At 40.5% G+C, this 20,444-nt stretch overlaps 1 protein-coding gene across 1 annotated transcript in view; it reads right to left on the reverse strand.

Annotated features, from left to right (window-relative positions):
• Positions 1 to 18,013, reverse strand: part of LOC118156098 (histone-arginine methyltransferase CARM1-like) — a 76,985-nt gene extending 58,972 nt beyond the window's left edge. The window contains exon 1 of the mRNA XM_035309885.1: positions 17,845 to 18,013. Within this exon, the coding sequence (XP_035165776.1) occupies positions 17,845 to 18,013 (169 nt within the window). The remainder of the gene's footprint in view (positions 1 to 17,844) is intronic.
• Between the last annotated feature and the right edge of the window lie 2,431 nt (positions 18,014 to 20,444).

The raw sequence follows: 20,444 nt of genomic DNA on the forward strand, positions 1-20,444 counted from the left end.
GACTCTGCAATCATACCAAAAGTTATCACCGGAGGAGAGGAGTACCGCAAGTTTTGCTGGTCACTTGACACCCCTAAGGCCACAGACATTATATACAAGTCAGAATCTCTACAGATATTCCATGCATTCATTTCACTTTTAATTCATATTTACTGCCAAAAAGAAAAGAAAATAAAAGAAAAAAAAAAAAAAAGAAAAAAATAATAATGAATTAATCTACTTTCTAGATTACAATAGATAAACAAGGAAAAAAAATCATAAACTACAACGTTAATCATTCATACCCAGGACAGTGATACAATGGCCCCAGACACCAAGCAGTAATACTGTTCTTCAATGCAGATCCTTGAAATAAGACCCCATATCATGAATACCACTTCCCTTCACAATTTTTGCAGCTTGGACTGCCCACCATTTGAGGGCTGTTTCTAACCATTTCCTCTTAAAGACAATCAAGGTTTCCAAGTCTAAATATCTAGCAGGCATGTCTTCTTGTAGGTATGTCATAGTCTACTGCAATACAACACCCTTCATGTGAATCACTACAAAAAGCTTTACAAAAATCAGTAACGGGAGCTTAGAGGAAAGCACATGACTATCATTTCACCTGATAGATACTAACAGTAACAAGAAAATTTATAACAAGTTTTTTGTCTAAGGAAAACAGACTTAGTGGACATGGCCTGGAGTGACTCCATCAAAATTTCAACGTACAATGAGTCTAAATGACTGAAGTTTACAAGAAATCCATTCACAAACAGGAATACACGAGACTGAAAGGTCAGATCCCAAGAGGAGAAAAAAAAAAAAAAAAAAAAAAGAGAAACACACACACTCACAAAGAATACATAAATTGTCTTCTTTCACTTAAACTCTTAAATTTGCTGACAAACAGATACTCTCTTTAAACAATAATCAGAGAACTATTAAAAAAAAATGAAAATCTATTAGTATGATGTGACACCTCTCAAAGAATACAGGAGCATTTATATGCAAATGGATTCACACCTGGTTGTCTTAGGTAGCTCCCACTACATCCCCATTTCTGGAAATATATGGTTTATGCAGCTGTGCTGACTGGCAGTCCCATCTCTCCTAACTAATCACAAGGAAATCTCAAAATCAAACTCAAGGAGCACAACATCATCACAAGAGAAAGGTACTTACACTATGTCTACTTTATCTTACTTATAAACACACGCTTTATTGATTCTGAGTTTGTATGTTCAACGTCCTAAACTTTCTCAAATAATGGGAAGAGTGAAATCAATTGCTTGATAACTTGTAGTGTTCATTGGAGTCCCGGCAGACTTTCCCCACACATTTACCTGCCAGTAGGGAAAAGAGTGTAAACACACAGAAGTTAAGATGTCTCCTTCTGTCAGCCCATAAACTATACAGTACAACAATACAAAATTAAAAAACATATAAAAAAAACATATTTGCCATGTACATATCTGCACAGAATTTCCTTTACTTTGACAGATAGGCAGCACAGTGAGTTATTTCAGAACAGCAACAAAATACAAAAAAGCCCCACATTGTATACTTTATGTGTGTGCACAAATACACACACACACACGTGTGCATGCTGGTTCAATGCCATTTCATCTTGTTGGTTTTGCATCACACTGATTACCACAGCTCACTGTTCAACTACACTAGTTAGCAACCAAAGAAGGCTTCACTAGGATTAGTAGGTAGCTACTGCACAGACCTGGACAAGGATATTGCCTGAAAGCTGTGCAGAGGAAAGGGATCTGGGGGTGCTGATTGATGCTCACCTGAACATGAGCCAGCAGTGTGCCCAGGTGGCCAAGAAGTCCAACAGCATCCTGGCTTGTATCAGAAACAGTGTAGCCAGCAGGCAGGGAGGTGATTGTCCCCCTGTACTCAGCTCTGGTGGGGCCGCACCTCAAGTACTGTGCTCAGCTTTGGGCCCCTCAGTACCACAAGGACATCCAGGCCCTGGGGAGTGTCCAGAGAAGGGCCATGAAGCTGGTGAAGGGCCTGGAACACAAGTCCTGTGAGGAGCGGCTGAGGGAACTGGGGTTGTTTAGTCTGGAAAAGAGGAAGCTCAGGGGAGACCTTACTGCTCTCTACAACTGCCTGAAAGGAAGGTGTGGGGAGCTGGGGGTCAGCCTCTTCTCACAGATAACTAGTGATAGGACTAGAGGAGATGTCCTCAAGTTGTGCCAGGGGAGGTTTAGGTTGGAAAGTAGGAGACATTTCTTCTCAGAAAGAGTAGTCAGGCATTGGGATGGGTTGCCCAGGGAGGTGGTGGAGTCCCTGGGGGTGTTTAAGGAAAGGTTGGACGTGGTGCTTGGGGACATGGTTTAGTGGGGGATATTGGTGGTAGGGGGATGGTTGGACCAGATGATCTTGGAGGTCTTTTCTAACCTTAATGATTCTGTGATAGGCACATCATCTCCCAGCTGCTTCAGAAGACAAACTGCAGACAAGATGGATAGTTAGTAAGAAGTACTATCTCAGAGGGTGCGATATCTGTCAAGAGCTGGACCAGATGATCTTGGAGGTCTTTTCGTACATTAATGATTCTATGATTGCTGATTGCACAGCTTTTCCACTCACAGATAACAGAGATCTTCTGTGATGCACTCAATTTCCTCAGCTGCCTTTTAAAGATAATTTCACATCCATTCTGGTTGGAGCATGGCTCTCAAGGACTATGCACCAATTATAAAAATTAGGACTACTTCCCTCCTGAGCCCTATACTAGCTCCCTCACTAGGATACGCTTCAGGATACTCTTGGGGTACACTTTGCTATATACACAGACAGCATTTGTAACAGGGACTACAATTTTGTAGTAAACAAGAGGAAAAAATATGGAGAAAGCCCCTCACTTCCCAGCTTCTGGAACATTTACAGAGTAGTAAATCACAGACTATCTTAAGGTTTGTGAAGAAATTCAGCTTTTCAGAATAGCACATCTTTTTCTCTTAAAGGGCTCAAAGTTTATGCACTTGAACAGTTAAATAATCAGGACTCTCTCAAATCCTGTAACAGTACTCTAAGGAACTAGAAATGAACAAGAAGGACTGGGCAGAGCCCATTGCTTCCATCCTCCTTAACAGAGAGGATTTCTCATTGTTTTTCCCTCTCACTTTATGCCACTATTGTACCCACTCAGACAATCACTCCGTGGCTTAGCACCAGGTGGGAGGCTGCCTTCTGCTGTGCCAAGCACACCAAGGATGCAGTGGAAGCTGGAGCAGGAGGCTGTGTGAACACTGCCACAGAGATCAGACAGCTGCAGGCGCCCAGGTGTCTCAATGAGCTCTCATTCAGACTCCTCCTGCTTCGTCTACAGAAAGGGGAAACAGTCTTGCAGGGCCTATGGAGTGAAAGGAACTTTTTATTAGGTCAGATTTTGATTACTTCCTTCATTCCAGTGGCATCCTCCCTTTCCAGGCATCTTTCATCTTATCAGTCTAGAGTTGATGGTGGAAAACAAACATCAGATACACAGATAAACATCAGATAAACTGAACAATAATCTGGTAAATCAGAGCCAGATAGCATTACTATATTATCTTTTCTCACAACGGTGTGTGAAGATCCTTCTCTACATAAGATGATTCTGTGTGTGATTTATTGGTATTGCTAAATGATTTTTATACACAAAATACAGTTGATTAATTTCTTTCAAATATTTTCCCGATACAGCATATTAATAATAACAACAACACCAATAAAGAGCTAGCAGGAGCATGATTAGAAGTACCAAAGTCTTCTTCCTTTGCTCCTCTTTAAGAGATCATGGTAAAATTTTCCTCTGACAGTCTGAGAAGAAATATGATAAAGTCTGGGAATGGGGCAGAGAGGTGAGGATGAAACTAGAAAAAAACAAACAAAAAAAATAAAACAAACATACAAGAACACAGAGGGACAAGTTCTGCTCATTTCATAATTCCACAGCTCAGTGCTCATGGATAACTGAAATGAAAATCCCTTATACCCTTGCTGGAAGCATATTTAAGCAATAGCTATTTACTGGAAAAATAAATTTATCTTGTAGGTAGCTGTATCTACCCATAGATTCCTTTTACAAATTGAGTGATGAATATTTTATGTCAGACTGTCCTTCATCTGATAAAATATGTTAAGTGAACTATTTGTTACCTCAAAGTGGTTTTAAATACTTTCCATGTACACACTCCTTGAAACTAACTGCTATTTAGCTAAAGCATGTAATCACCAGAAAAAGCATTCACCTCACAGAATGATATTTTATAGGCATCAGAGATCTTCCAGAGAATTATAAGACTTAGCATTTGTTAGCATTCCCCTGCCAGTTCTATTTGCCCTGCCTTCCATGACAAAACATTTTTCCTTTAAGATTTTCCTGAGCATTACGGTTAAGAGGAAGAAGGTATTTATATTAATTTAATAATTATCAGTAATCAGCTTTAGAATAAAGATATTCCAATGCAATTATCTACACTTTTTTTTTTTTTTAATCTGTATTTATGTTGTTCTTGTTCCCTATACCTGTATCCCATTTTGAAAAAAGGTAAGTACCTTCCATTTGCAGAAGACTATTCCCCCAGATAATTTTCCAGTTAATTCACAGACAGCCTTCAATATTATCTTGTGTGTTTTTTTTGTTTTGTTTTGTTTTGTTTTGCCATTGATGCAAATACAAAATGAAGAAATACAGCCTCACCAATAGTGGACTTCAGATGAGCCTGTTCACTAATCACCTGTATCACACTGCTTCTATGGCTGCTGACTCATGACATCCTTTAAAACACAAAACCCAACAAAATGTTTACACCACACAACTAAGTGCAATGTAAAGACTCCTAAGGAATGGTATACCTAAGCCAGTACACTCACACAATAAAAGGCATCTTCCAAAGACACTGACTCACTTAGGCCTGGAAGTTACCTACAGGCAACACACACCTGAGTTAACAGGTAACCTGACCTTTGAAGGCATAGCCAGTTTTTACCATGCACCTGTAAAGGGGCTGGTTGGTCAACCTCAATGCCAAGCTCTGCCTTTACCCGCAGTCACAGGCAGCTTAGCTAATAAAATTTGTCATTGCAAACAGATCAAGAGTCACTGATTTTAAGTGGCGTGAAAAGAATAATGTGATACTGAACAATCTGCTGATTTTAAAAGAGTATTCCTATTTATTCTGTGAGCCTCAAGAATATTAAGTATCATGTTGCAATAACAACAAAGGCTAGAACAAGTTACCTCTTCTAATTACTAGCATCACTGACACATTGTTTTCAAAAGCATAATTCATTTTAGAAAAAAAAAAAAAAAAAAAAAAAAGAGGAAAGCAAGTTGATATAGTTGATATTTAGAACTATTAGGCTCTGATTGTTGTTCCGATACTCAACCCACCTTACCCAACAACTTCCTTTTGCCTGTAATCTCAGTAGTGATGACTGCTCTAAATATTAACTGCATGATTTAAAGCCTAATAGCCTAATACATGACAAAAAATCAGCATCAGAAGGTGTAAAGAATCTTTGTGACATAGATTCACAATGCTGACAGTTCAGGACTACTGCCCTCTTGACATCCTGACTGGGTTGGATGTAGTTTGTAAGACACTCAGAGCTCAAGCAATTATTCTAAAAATAACCACCCCAGGAATGTGATTTGTGGGACAGAATACAAGAACGGCTTTAATTGAACTTTACTGACCTTCAGAGAAATTACTTTTTACTAACACTTATTTAAATAACACTGAACTTTCTCAGTCTTTCCAGTCTGAGAGATGAATAATGAATTATGCACCAGTATCTCTAACAGAGTATTAAGAGTTACTGTTCTGCTACAAACAGGCAGTTTCATTAACTTCAAATTAGAAAGTATTAATCATAGTCTACTATACTAAATCACTGTAGATTAGTGACATGGCAGCAATATAGCACTGAGCTGTCAAGCGAGACATACAAATACAATGGTAATGTATATGCTACTTCCTTGTACTTTTAAAGGACATAGAACAAGAAGGTCAAAAATAGCATTTCATAATACCTCATACTGCTAGTGTCACGCTGCTGGTGTTTACTTGGCTTGAAATTTAATGAGTCAATGAATTTTCTTTTATATACAAAAACTTTTTGGAGACGAAGGGCCTGGTGTAAAGTTACCAGATTTGCAGAAAGAGAGGGCCAGGCTTGTTTCCTCACATTGCAACACCTTTTCAAATTTCAACAAAAGACATTCACTTCTGCTTAATTTTTGCTTATGTCCATACATTCTGAAAGTATCATTACAATTCAGCTACCCTTTTATATAAATAAGATTTAAAAAGAATAAACTATCATAAAATTATCAAAGAAAAGCTGCAATGATACAGGCCTTTTGACTATTTATATTTGAATTATAAAAAGACTATAGACTGAAAAGCACAGTGTTCTCTGGACTGTACAGCACAATTATCTCAGCAGCAGCACTTTTAAAAGAATTAATGGGTGCAGTGCAGAAAAAATGCCAGCAGCAATTAATCTATCACCTTGATAATCAAACTTCTTCCATTTTGTACTGAGGAGTAAACTAACAGATTAAAAGCCTAAATATTTATTAGCCGATGCAAATTATTACCAAATATAAATAATAGAAGGAAAAAAAAAAAAGGCGTTTCCTGGAAACTTCCTCTTTTAATAGTGATAAAGAACTGAAGGAGAGCATTAAATTAAGAATCTCTTATTCATGGATATCTAATGAAACTAATCTTCTGTTTATGACTAACAACTTAAAATTAGGGAATTTAAGAAACTAAGAAAAATCAATACATGATTTATTAAACAAGAAAACAAGACAGTATTTTAACTTTTTATGAACTAGTGAGAGGTATCAAGGAAGAAAGAAACAAGACCCAGACATCCTCAGGACAGCAGTAATTTTTATTGCCTTACCTTAGCGTCCTGTAGTTTGCTATATAGTCTGTAATTTTCAGTCATTTCTGGCTGCTGCTTCCAAAACAGCAGAAATACCTTATTTTATTAGCTTAGTACATCTTAATTATATGTGATATATTTGAAGTAGTTTTTCCATTTTAGAAATATTTGCTTCATGAATGTTTTTAATGTATGATTTGACAAAAATTCATGCAGACAACACAGTCCTCCTTTCTACTCAGAAAGGCACAGTCACAGTGTATGGTGGAATTCCCAAGTTTTAAACACAGAGCATGGTAACTAATTACAAATATTCAAGAATTTCTATATCTGGACAAATAATTGGAACTTCTTTCTATTAAATATTTCCTGCACTTGTTTGGACCTATTATCATTGCCTGCACCTGCACTGCGTTGTACACATTTACATCATGCTGATTAGGAAATCAAACAAGCAGACATGCATTTAGGAAGACTAAGCTGCTAATACAGCATTTCTGCTACAGTTTTAGAAAACACTTTAAATTAGGTCCACATTCAGCAAAGCCCACTTTGTATTTGAAACATTGTGTGCATATGACTATGTGAAATGTATGGAATGCCTCTCTCTAGTGCACACTCTCTAGCTGCCAGAAGAATGTGGTATACAGCAGCTGGCACCAAAATGATCAGGCCATTGTGATCTCAGTGCAGATGGTTTGCTTTCCAGTTGTCTATTATTAAGCAGTTGCAATTTGTGTTCTGGCTACAAAGAACCTGATCCTATGGACACATGCAGAGGTAATGACACCCATGCTACTTTCACGAATACTGCCAACTGAATTTAATGGCAATAAATCACAGAGACAAAATAACTAGCATAGATTTGTGCAGAATAATGATTTCTGTCAGCCTCACTGAAAACTATATAGCTGAACAGAGAAGGATGTAAAATGTTCATGTTGTGTTTTCAGATGCAGAGACTTTAACTAATTTATAGATACCATGTAAGATTGTTGAAAGGATAATATAATTTACCTTGGACTTACTTACCTCACAATCTAAACGTATATGTACACAGCATCAGTTTTACCCAGAGACTAAATAAATGAAAATTCACCCACAGAAAATTCAAGACAGGATAGGAAGATAACATCAAAATACACCAGTAATAGGAGTTTTATTATGCTAATACAAGCATGTGGAGGTGACCTGTGAGAGTACATTTTTGACACCACAACTATATAGAAATCTTCTTGTGTTTTTAGAAAACCAGTTCAGTCAACTTTATTTCACAGGACTAAAACAGTAGCGACTTTTCTTGTATGAGACAGAAATACAGGTCCACTGCACTAAAATGCATTGTTGTGCAGAAGCTCCGCCAGCTATGAAAACATCTCCCTGACCAAAGTTTTCAGTTGACATTTCATTGCTTTTACAATGATCCCTTTATTTGGTTTTGGCTGGAGAAGAAACAGGCAGAAGCAGGCTTCCTTGAAATTAGTGAAAACTTTCCGACTAGTATTACCAGGTTTTGAACGAAACCCTTTTGGCATCTATCCATACATTTTCTCTGTGTATGCAATGCAACTGAGCAAAATAGTGCAAAGTACTGCATCCAGTGCAAGGTCTTGCACCTGGTTCAGGACAATCCCAAGCACAAAAACAGACTGAGTGGAGAATGGATTGAGGGCAGCCCTTCTGAGAAGTACCCGGGGGTGTTGGTGGACAAGAAGTTTGACATGAGCCAGCCAAGTGTTCCTGCAGCCCAGAAAGCCAACCAGATCCTGGGCTACATCAAAAGAAGCCTTGCCAGCAGGTGGAGGGAGGTGATTCTCCCCCTCTGCTCTGCTCTTGGGGTACTCCCCACCTGGAACACTGTGTTCAGCTCTGGAGCCCCCAGCACAAGAAAGACATGGAACTATCAGAATGAGCCCAGATGAGGGCCATTAGGATGATCGAGGGGCTGGAGCACCTCTCCTGTGAAGACAGGCTGATGGAGCTGGGATTGCTCAGCCTGGAGAAGAGAAGGCTCTGGGGAGACCTTATAGTGGCCTTCCAGTACCTAAAGGGGGTCTACAGGAAAGCTGGGGAGGGATTCTTTGTCAGGGAGTGTAATGATAGAACAAGGAAGAATGGCTTTAAACTAAAAGAGGGTGGGTATAGATTAAAAATAAGGAAAAAAAATCTTTACTCAGAGGGTGGTGAGGCACTGACACAAGTTGCCCAGAAAAGCCGTGGAAGCCCTACCCCTGGAAGTGTTCAAGGCCAGGCTGGGTGGGGCTTTGGGCAACCTGGTCTGGTGGAAGGTGTAATCCCCCCCATGGCTGGGGACTAGAATGGGGTGATCTTTAAAGTCCCTTCCAACCCAAGCCATTCAATGATTCTATGATTCTAAATAAACCTGTCCCCATAAAAACCTGAATAATTTCCCTTCTTTCCTCAAAAAGAAACTCAGAAAAGTTCGTTTTTGTTTTGTTTTTAAGTATCTGAGTAGCACTGCAAAACATTTAAAAGCAAACATTAAAAATGTATTTATTTTCACATACACAAATGTATTTTCAGCAAAGTATGTTGCCTATCTAGGTAGTGAGGAAAAAATGCATTAAAAATACATTACTGTGGAAAATATGTATAGTTTTCCATGGCACCTATTTCCATCCAAACTATCTCTTCTTGACATGAGCACTGTTTTTTCAAAGTCCTAATTTAGATCAGATTAAGCTGCACAAAAAGTAACACAATCTAAAAGTACTTTTATTCAGCAACACTTTTAAATTTTATCTGGTTCATTTAGGACTATTTATTGTTGTGAAAAAGTTTCCAGCCTTGTCACCTTACTCTCACATACACTGGACAATTTTTACTCATTCTCAAGATCCTTCCTCAAAGTTTAAGTTGATAAACAGCTGATAAGTTGATAAATCATCTTATAAACTCCTCAAGAATAATCTTGAAACCTGGAAATCTTGGAAAAAATTACAGATTTTTTTGTTTGTTTTTCTATAAAGTTGTACTAACAGCAATAGCATAAAGACCATCAAATTGCACCTTAAAATTGCCAGCATGAGAAAAAGAACTGATTCAGAGAGCAAACACAGACAGGGTAATAAGCCTGGGCAAATATAGTGGCTTCTCATCATTATAGATGATGCTATTTACAGTAAATATGCTCTAACACTTCCAGTACCAGCATCAACCACTGTAAAGATATTTCAAGCCATCTACAAATGTCTAATTGCCACAGTTTCTAAGCACCACATGACTTTAAATGTTTAGATTTACCACATGGCTGATGGGTCAAGAAGTTGTATCCCTGCATTTTTACAGATTAGCTATATCGTTGAGGCAGACACTTCACAGGAGAGCACAGAAATGAAATCAGGCTTCCCTATCCCCCAGGCATCCCTAGCCAGAGCACCACATTTAGTACACAGCACATGCAAAGTGATGGTATAATATAAAAGCCTAACAAGAGTTAGTTAAGAAGGGAGAAACAAAATAATAATCATCATCATAATCATCACCAAAAAAGTAAAAGAAAAAAAGAACAAGCAAACAAAACACAAACACGTACACACAAATAACAAATACATTTTTTTAAAAAAATCCCATCAACAGCAACAAACACAAACAAGCTACCCAGAATCCACCGTAGTCTTTCAGGTTAGTTACTGAACTTCTTTATTCAGTCTTTCCTATCTCTCTATATACTTACCTACTTATACAAACATATATCTGTATATATATATATATACATATATATATATTTACATCTATATTTATGCAAATACGAAAGAGTGCTTTTTATTTTAATGGTGAGGCATGCTTCTACTGCAGAACTGACACTTCTCCTTTATCTGCGTCTCCTTCCAGATGCAACAGGACCATTCTGACTACATATTGACTACATATTGACTTACATATTTCAAAAAACATGTAATTTCTGCAGGGAAGAAAAAAAAAAATGCACTGGAGAAATAACAAAAAGATCCTTTTAGAACTTAAATTTAAGGATTTATCTGCTCAACTAACCTCTGCAATACTTAGTACTATGATATGAAACAGTTAACAGAAAACAAACAAACAAACAAACAGGATTACTGTTTCTAATCATACCACATTCAATATACCACAATTCCTTCATATACACTATTCTGCTTACACAATTTCCCCTTAGGAGGGGCATGGAAAATGAAAAGTAAACACAAAAGGCCTGAAAATAACAATCATAACTTATAGAAATGTTGAGTGCGTTCTTTACTACCCTCCACATATCCCTCCAAATCCTTTTTGCTTCCCTGATAGATATTGAAAGAAGAGGGAAAGGGCAGCTAAAAGCATCTATATCACCTCCACGTCAGAGTGAGTGTACATGACTTTTGTGTACAAAATGTTAACTAAGTGATATGTTCAAACTTTTGCTAGCAACTAGAAAAATGAAGATTTTTGTGGTGGAAAAAGAAATGGCAAACTATATCGGATCTGCTGTTTAGAACTGTTCACAGTGGTTGCCCCCTCCCAGCACACTGGGGATGCTGATACTAGTAGTAACTGTGAAATGCATATGAACGTACAGTATCAGACCATAAATGACCATTCTAACTATTACAGCATTTTCTAGGGTATCCAATCCTGATAATTCTTGTATGAGATGAAATGCAAAAGTATTTTATTTTCTTAGTCTCCTAATGTTTTAGGATTTAAAACTGTTCTCAGTATGTGATAGGAAAATATTACACAATATATTCAGCTAGAAGGTACTGCACGTGTGGAACTAAGCAGGGACCAAGTGAAAGAATACAGTTTATCTCTTGTGCTTAATGGTTCATATCCAGTCCAGATCAATAGTGCCTGAAACTCACTACCATCTCTGTTTTGTTACTACTGAGTTGGTGGAACTGGAGTAGCTTGCAGTGATGAGTTTTTCCAAACTATCAAGTTTTAATTATCACCTGTGTTCTAGAGCACAAATAGAACACATTCACTTTGAGTCCACCAATGCTGCATACTTTCCCATTTCTGTAATTTTATAAAAGCTAAATATATGCCTGATAATATTAGTACTTTTTCAGTCAAAAGGCAGCAGTGGCTCTTGACAGCTATCGCACCCTCTGAGATAGTACTTCTTACTAACTATCCATCTTGTCTGCAGTTTGTCTTCTGAAGCAGCTGGGAGATGATGTGCCTATCACAGAATCATTAAGGTTAGAAAAGACCTCCAAGATCATCTGGTCCAACCATCCCCCTACCACCAATATCCCCCACTAAACCATGTCCCCAAGCACCACGTCCAACCTTTCCTTAAACACCCCCAGGGACTCCACCACCTCCCTGAGCAACCTGTTCCAATGCCTGACTACTCTTTCTGAGAAGAAATGTCTCCTATTTTCTAACCTAAACCTCCCCTGGCACAACTTGAGGACATTCCCTCTAGTCCTATCACATCACTAGTTATCTGTGAGACGAGGCTGACCCCCAGCTCCCCACACCTTCCTTTCAGGTAGAGAGCAGTAAGGTCTCCCCCGAGCTTCCTCTTTTCCAGACTAAACAACCCCAGTTCCCTCGGCCACTCCCCACAGGACTTGTGTTCCAGGCCCTTCACCAGCTTTGTAGCCCTTCTCTCAACACTCTCCAGGGCCTCGATGTCCTTCTCATAGTGAGGGGCCCAAAGCCGAGCACAGTACTCAAGGTGCAGCCTCACCAGAGCTGAGTACAGGGGGACGATTACCTCTCTGGTCCTGCTGGCTACACTATTTCTGACATAAGCCAGGATGCCGCTGGCCTTCTTGGCCACCTGGGCACACTGCTGGCTCATGTTCAGGTGAGCATCAACCAACACCCCCAGATACTTTCCCTCTGCACAGCTTTCCTGCCACTCCGCCCCTAGCCTGTAGCGCTGCATGGGGCTGTTGTGACCAAAGTGCAGGCCCCAGCACTTAGCCATGTTGAACCTCATCCCATTCGCCTCTGCCCATTGACCCGTCCTGTCCAGGTCCCTCTGCAGGGCCTTCCTACCTTCTGGCAGATCAACACTTAGTGTTGTCTGCAAACTTACTGAGGGTGCACTCAATTCCCTCATCCAAATCATCAGTAAAGTTATTATAGAGGATGGGCCCCAACACCAACCCCTGGGGAACACCACTGATGACTGGGATTTCTCATATGCTTCTTCAGCCACATTATTACTTCCTGAAGACTATGTGACAATTTTAAAGAAAAAAAATTAACTTATTAATAACTCAACCAGAAATGGTAGTTATTTTTCCTAGAGTTCCAATGTTGGAATTCAGAGTGGCAGTTCTATAGATGACCTGATAGATCTTAAACATGAGTAACAATGTAAAAATGTAAAATGTAACTTTCACTGGGGCTTTTACTTACTTAATTCTTCCAAAATTCATGGCCATCAACAGTTGCTCATGGTTTTTGATCAGCCATAGTTTAAAAATGTTAAAAATTTAAGTACATGTGAAGACACTGTAACAAAAATTAAAAGGATAGCATTTACCCGATAGTTTATGTAAGGTTCAAGTTCTTCTTCTTTTCTGATGTCACCTAACATATAAAGAAAAAAACACAAATTTATTGCAGACTTCCAAATCTTTGAATTGAAAACAAATGAGAAGTAGTCTCAAAATTTTATGTCTGTCATTTACAACTAAAAAGCTCTTTGCAGGTACTGAAATATTAAAGGTAAAGGAAAAAAAAAAAAAAAACAAACAAAAAAAACAAAACAAACAAAAAAAAAAAAACAAAAAAAAAAAAAAAAACAAAAAAACAAAAAACACCCACACACACAAGCAGAATTTCAAAGGAGACTGCTTGCTTATTTTTCAAAAGAAAAAAAAAAAAATCTGTCCTCCCAGTTTCATCTAGCTACTATCCAGGTCCACTGAATAAAAATGAAGTTTGCAAAGCAGCCTACTCAGGTATCACTGTGTTTATTCTGAACACAACTAGAGAGAAAACTACATTATTTATTAGACTGCTGTTGAATTGATTTCTTTTTGAACTATCCCTTGAATCACATACACGCATACAAAAGCTTCTCTCTTTCCCTCCCTCTCTGTAAACTATGAGGCATAGCAATGAACCGTTTCCTAAAAAAATAGCATATATTTGTTTTTCTTAGTAACCTGAGGAAAAACAAATTAATGAGTGAAAAGCTGGTACACTGTGTGCTTCTACAGAATTTTTATGCAGAAATACATGAAGGCTGCAACTGCTAGCTACCACTTCCTATTCTGAGCTTCAATAGCTCTCAACTTTGTTCCATCAGAAAAACACCATGACTGACCACAGTATTATCAACTTCTACTAGGTAACGGGAAGTTAGATGTGTTTTGTTCTTTGGAAGCCTAAATCTCGTCTGTGTTTATATCCTTGATATTTGCAAGAGGACAACAATATCTCAATGGTAGGAACAGAAGTCAGTGCATGGCTCCAAGGAGTTAACAGTCTGTTCTTAAAGAGCATTCAAGGCACATAGATTTAACTGCCTATAGAACTGTCAGGTAATGTGGGGAAAAATACTTCAGAGAACCAGTAGCTAACCTGTATTTTTTCAGAACAACTAAACAGGAATATGGCATAATTAAAGAATGGCTGCTGCAACTAAGACAAATTTCTAGACTGCCAAATTTGGGTTTGAAGCCTTCAATTAGAATTTAACTCAGTTTATGATCACCATTTGCTTACATACCAAACATTATCACAGGAAAAGGAATACAAGAGGTCTCCCAGTCTTGGAAAAGTCATTACACTGCTACATTTGCATTGTACTACACTCAGCCATCTGCTCTTAAGTTTCCCTTTATCAAAGTAGGTTGCAGTTCTGCTTTTTCTCTTGGTCTCTCAGGAGCACATCCTAGACACCAATTTCTCCTTTCTTCCAAGATGTTCTATCTATTCATATCAGGACTTCTGCAATTCTGTTATGAGCATTCCATAAAACTGCTACAAGCCACCTTTTCTATATCCCATCCTCCCAAACCAATGCACAAAGGCACAGACAACAGGACTTCTTCTGTTCAACACCCTCAGGAATACTTTAACACCAGGTCTGAGTCCTCCCAGCAGCAGCTGAAAACGTTTCAATAATATTTTGGCAGTCAACATTTTCAGACCTGAATCAGATGTTATGAACCATCTCAGACAATAAGTAGTACCTGGTGATCATCTGTCTTACTGACACTATTCCTCTGCAAGAGGCATCAGTTTCCAGCTCTCCTTGGAGAGGAGAGGTCTCTAAGAAAGAGCTGGACAACTCACCAGAAAAGCCGATGGATCCTTCTCTCAAATGGCTGTAGCTCCATATCAGCACTGGGCCCACTGTATAGCATTCAGAAGCATACTCACATCCTGCCTTTGGTATCTGTACTTTTTAAAGTCCAGTACTGCTTCTCACTCTACATATATTACCACTGTGGAGTTTCATTCTCTCTCCCATCCCACAGCTGAAACAAAGTCTTTGCCTAATAAAGCACAGTCCTTCATTCTTCCCTGCTTCAACATCTTGTGTTTATCTGTGAGTTTCTGCATCTTTCACGGTCACAAGCAGTGGTTCCATTTATAGAGAAATTCTACAGCTTCCAACTCCTTCCAGGGGATATAGAGTAGATGTATTGATTTCTGAGGATAGAGGTAACTCTCTACTCAGTTACCATCATCACATTATAAACAGTAATAGAACAGGTTCAAACAAATACAGCTGTGATACGAGAAGTATAAAGCCTAAGATGCGATTCCGATTGAGTCAAATCATAGATCTGCAGTTTAAAGTTTACAACTTTAAAATAAAAAGTGCATGCTTCATTCTCCACAATTCCTTACAGGAAAATACTCCCTCACCAGTGAAGTAGATGGTAACCTAAACTGGAACTGTTACTGCTTTTTTTTTTTTTTTCTTTTAATAATCAAAACGGAAGCAACAATCCCCCTTCCAGATGTGTTTAAAGAATCACAAAAGCCACAAGCAAGTTATTTTTTTCCCAACACACCTAAAATATAGCTTTGGGAGACTTAGCCAGGTAGAAAGCCTGAAAATAAATAAATAAATAAATAAATAAATAAATAAATAAACAATCTCACCACTTCAATGTGAACTATGAAGGAAAAAAAAATTCCAACCCTTCAAATTGCACCATTTTTTTTTTTTTTAAATTGCTTAAATAGCCCATATCTTAGCACCACCACGTAAAGGCACCACAGCAAGATCAATTGTATTCAAGCTTTGTAAGAAAACATTTTTCCTTTTCACAGCAAAATTGTCCATGCAAAGTAACCCAACATAATTCAATAGCAAGGTCATTCTAATGAATGGATATTAAAGCTAGACAAACACACTACACTGGCAGAACTGGAGTATTTCAAACTAGGTGTTTGCAGATTGTTTCTCCCATCTAATGCACAAAGTATTCAATCATTGTTACTGAACTCCCAGATATCACTAAAAAGATTTGTGTTATGCATATGGTCTGATAGGGCATAGCTTCTACGTCTTCGTATGAAAGGAAGAAAGAAGAAAATAACCTGCACTTTGGAACAGGTTTGCAATTCCCCCCTTTTAGCAAAAATAGCATAACTATGTACTGATGTCCAAAGATGCACCCTCATCCAAAATTTACCAGACAACTTTTCAGTGAATGCCTGGCAACACTGAAGTGATAAAATAAATATGTAAGTATTTTTTAAAATCCCTTCTGCATCTTCAGAGTTTTCAGTTGTATTCCATGTGAGCCCTTCCAGGAAAAAAATCTGGTAACAATATTAACCAGCTTCCATGAGGTCTTTCTTGCATGCAGGGACGAGCATATGTGAAGTGAAAGACCAATACAACAACACTAACTCCATCAAATTAACACAGTCTAAGACAGAAGCAGATCTTGTGGTTAGTTTTTGTCATTCACACTTTCTTAAATGGCATGTTAAATATCTGGTAACACAAGCAAACATTGAGTATATGGCGTGTCTCATATATGTTGAGTCCGAACTGTTCATATACTAGTTTATTCAGATAGAATCATAGAATCCTTTAGATTGGAAAAGACCTCTAAGATTATCTTGTCCAACCTTTAACATGGCTGACCCAAACCTAAACAAGACTGTAACCCATGTATTTCAGCAATCTTGTCAGAAGTTACTCAGCTGACTCTTAAATCATCCCAACAAGTGCTGTGTGTCTAGACCTGTGTAGGACTGAGCTCATATTCTCCCACCTCGTTCGTTGACAGCAGATTAAATTACTTCCTATAGATACAGCAGTTACAGTTTTTTCCCAGTCATCCCACCGTAGAGAATCAGGGAAAGTTTGTTTTAGGTTTCAACGTCAGCCCATTTATCAGCCTGTAAAAACCTGAACCTGAACGAATAATTGCTTTGGATGCAGCCAGGACCCGTGTTTCCTAAGCTCGCCCCGTGTGCGTCTTCCACAGCCTGCCCGCAAGTAACGGAGCCGTCCCAGCCACCATTTCGGGGCGAATCGCTGCCTCCTGGACCCCTTCGGACCCCTCACCGCTGCGCATCCCAGGGCTGTGCCGTGCTCTACCGCCCTCAGAGCGCGTTTGCCAAACGGGCAAGAGGGGCAGCAGAAAAATAAACTTTTTATTTTTATTTTTTTTCCTCCTGTTGACACAACTCCAGAGTGGCTTCTTCACCTCCCACCCTTCCCAGCTCCGCTCTTTTGCCTCGTCTCCCTCGGAAGATCCTGTCCTCCGGACAGGCGGGACAGACCCCTCGAGCCGAAGCCCACCCCCGGTTAAAGTTACGAACTCGACAGCACGAAGCCAGCACGAAGCCAGCTCGGCCCCGCTATCCCCGCCAGTGCCTCCTCGTCACCGCTCGGCACGGGACGAGCCTGGGCGCCGCAGCCCGCCCGTTAGCAGCCGTTAGCGGCCCGGGACGCCCCGCCGCCGGCACCCGACCCGTGAGGCGGCGGTGGGCGTGCGGCAGCGGCGCGGCTGGGTACTTAACCGTCTGTCACGGTCAGCTGGGCGTCCTCCTCTCCCGGCTGCACCTCCAGCTGCAGGGCTTTCTGGCTGGGGCTGACGAGGCGCAGCCCCGACAGCAGCTCATCGCTGAGGAGGAGCAGCTTCACGCCGCACCGCAGCTGCTGCTGCACCTGAGGAGACGTCGCGGCCATCGTCCCCGCCGCCCCAACTCGGCCACGAGCGGCTGTCCGACGAGCCAGGCTCCGGCGGAGCTGCTGCTGCTGCCGCCGCCGCCTCCTGCCAGCCTCGGGGGAAGGCTGCAGAGGAGGCTTCACGAGCGGCGGAGACACCTCCCGGCACCTGCCCGGCAGCCTCGCCCCGCCCCGCCCCTCAGGGCGCTCCTCAGGCCCGTGGCGGAGGGCACGGGCGGCTGCGGGCTCCCGCGGCCCGGCAGCGACACCTCGCGGCCGCAGCGCCGCCACCGCGCCGCGGGGAGACGGGGACCTGTGGGGGGCTGGCGGGCGGCCTGGGCCCGGCTCGCGGGGAAGGCGGCACGGCCCGCGTCGGGCTTCACGTTCGCACCCGGCCACTTAGGACAGAGCCTGTGGCGGGGATTCTACAGGGAAGAGGCACTGAAACACACAGACAGTTCGGCTTCTCAGCCCCCCGCCTTGATGTCTACCGCTCTATTTTCGAAGAGTTTAACCGTGTACCTGACATTAACCCGTAGGTGTCGCTATTTTGCTATAAAACGTTTTGTGTTTTTGTTCTATTGATTTTTTTTTTATGTCCTGGTTTGGGGATTATTTGTTTATTTATTTATTTTTCTCTGCTTTATTTGCATCTATATCAAAGAAACACGGTGAGGTTTAACTAATGAATACTCGAAAAGTGCTCTGAGTACTGTTGAAAGTTTAAACGGGCTTCGGCTCGTTTTCCAGGCATTATTGCAATATGTACGTCAGTAAGATCTCCGGACCATGACATGGGCTAGCTTGTCTCTAGCTGGCTGGAAAGCTAGAGAATGTACTTGCACTGGCTGCGTCAACAGGTCTGTCACACAGGTGGACAGAAACTTGTTCTGCTGAGCCACTTAATTCACAAAATGTAGTGAAGTAGCACACACACTATTTTGCACTAATGACCTGGATGTTTTGTCTGTAAAGACAACAAAGTTCTGTCACTGTAATAGCATGGTTCTCTGCATCGACTTCATTAACCTTTCTAAGAAGGAAAAGGAGACATCCCCCCCACAGCTCTTCTGTCAAGGAATTATTAATATTCCTGTACTAAAAATTGACTATGCCTTTACAAAGGAGGAATAAGACAGTCTGCACATACAATCAGGTGTTTGTGCATATCAGACTGCATGTGGAAAGTTAGGGGGTTGGTAGTCAGCGGGATTGCTTATGCCCAAAGCCAACTCCACAGCCTGTTAGCTAACCTCTAGGTCAAAGAATGCGGATTTCTGGACTGTCAACTTCATGACTGTAATGAAATGTTGAATACATACAAGTAAGTCAAGGTTATGGTTGTTAAATGCAGAAAAGCAAATCCATATGTAGCTGGAATATAAGGCAAGAGCCAGAATAAGAGTTACAGATGTTCAGTAGATAAGCATGAAAATGTTTCACAGAGTAATTCTGCCTCTCCTAGTGTCAAATTCTAACCCTTGTTATGGGTCCTGAGGCCACTCCAAAACTGTGATATGCCCCATGGCTGGGCCAGAGAAACAACGTGTGCCAGTATCAGTTGCCCCTATATGCAAGGAAAAAAAAAAAAAAATGGATGCAAAAGTCAAGTTCCCTTCTAAACAGAAGGGAAAGGAATTCCTATTCGGACAAGGAAAGAAGAATATGAGACTTCTCCAAAGTGACTGAGCCATCATGGGAACAGGAGGATGAAGATATCATAAAAGCATCAGTAACTACCAGATCCCTATCCCAGGGTAGGCTATTTCATCCATTGTCCAGATGAGCACATTGTCACGTGGCTGCTCCAATGCTGGGATAGCAGGACCAATAGCTGGAATTAGAGGGCAGGGAAGCCAGGCAGCTGGGATCCCTCTCTAAGGAAGGGGGCATTGACAAAGTAATTGGAAAAGGGGTGCAAGTCCTCAGCCTCTGGTGGTGACTTCTGTCAGATAAGAAGTAAAAATATCCTTTCATGGAAGATGATGTATGTCACCTACGCAAGTGGACCACCATAGAGAAGTATATCCAGTACCTTAGAGAACTAGCCATGCTGGAGGTGATTTATGATAACCTAGACAACATACATCTATCCAAAGATCTAGGTGAAGTCAAGTGCATGGAACCCATGTGATGGAAGTTTGTATGGAATGCAACATGATCATATGCCAATTCATTGGCTGTAATGACCTGGAAAGACTGAGAGGAACCCATGATGGATGAATTGGACAGCCAACTCCAGCAGTATGAAGAAAGTCTCTCTTCTTCCCTACTGGCCTGCATCTTGACCATGAAGAAACTTTCCCAAGAGGTCCATCAACTGAAAGAGAATGTTTTGGAGAAATCTTCCCAACAGGTCCACTAACTTAAAGAAAATATATCTTCCTCCCCACCTGTATGAACCAGTATCTCATCAATCAGAAGTAAGCATCCCTCTGCTCAAGAAGGGGGA

The sequence above is a fragment of the Oxyura jamaicensis genome, chromosome Z, assembly GCF_011077185.1.
Source record: "Oxyura jamaicensis isolate SHBP4307 breed ruddy duck chromosome Z, BPBGC_Ojam_1.0, whole genome shotgun sequence".
Lineage (NCBI taxonomy): Eukaryota > Metazoa > Chordata > Aves > Anseriformes > Anatidae > Oxyura > Oxyura jamaicensis.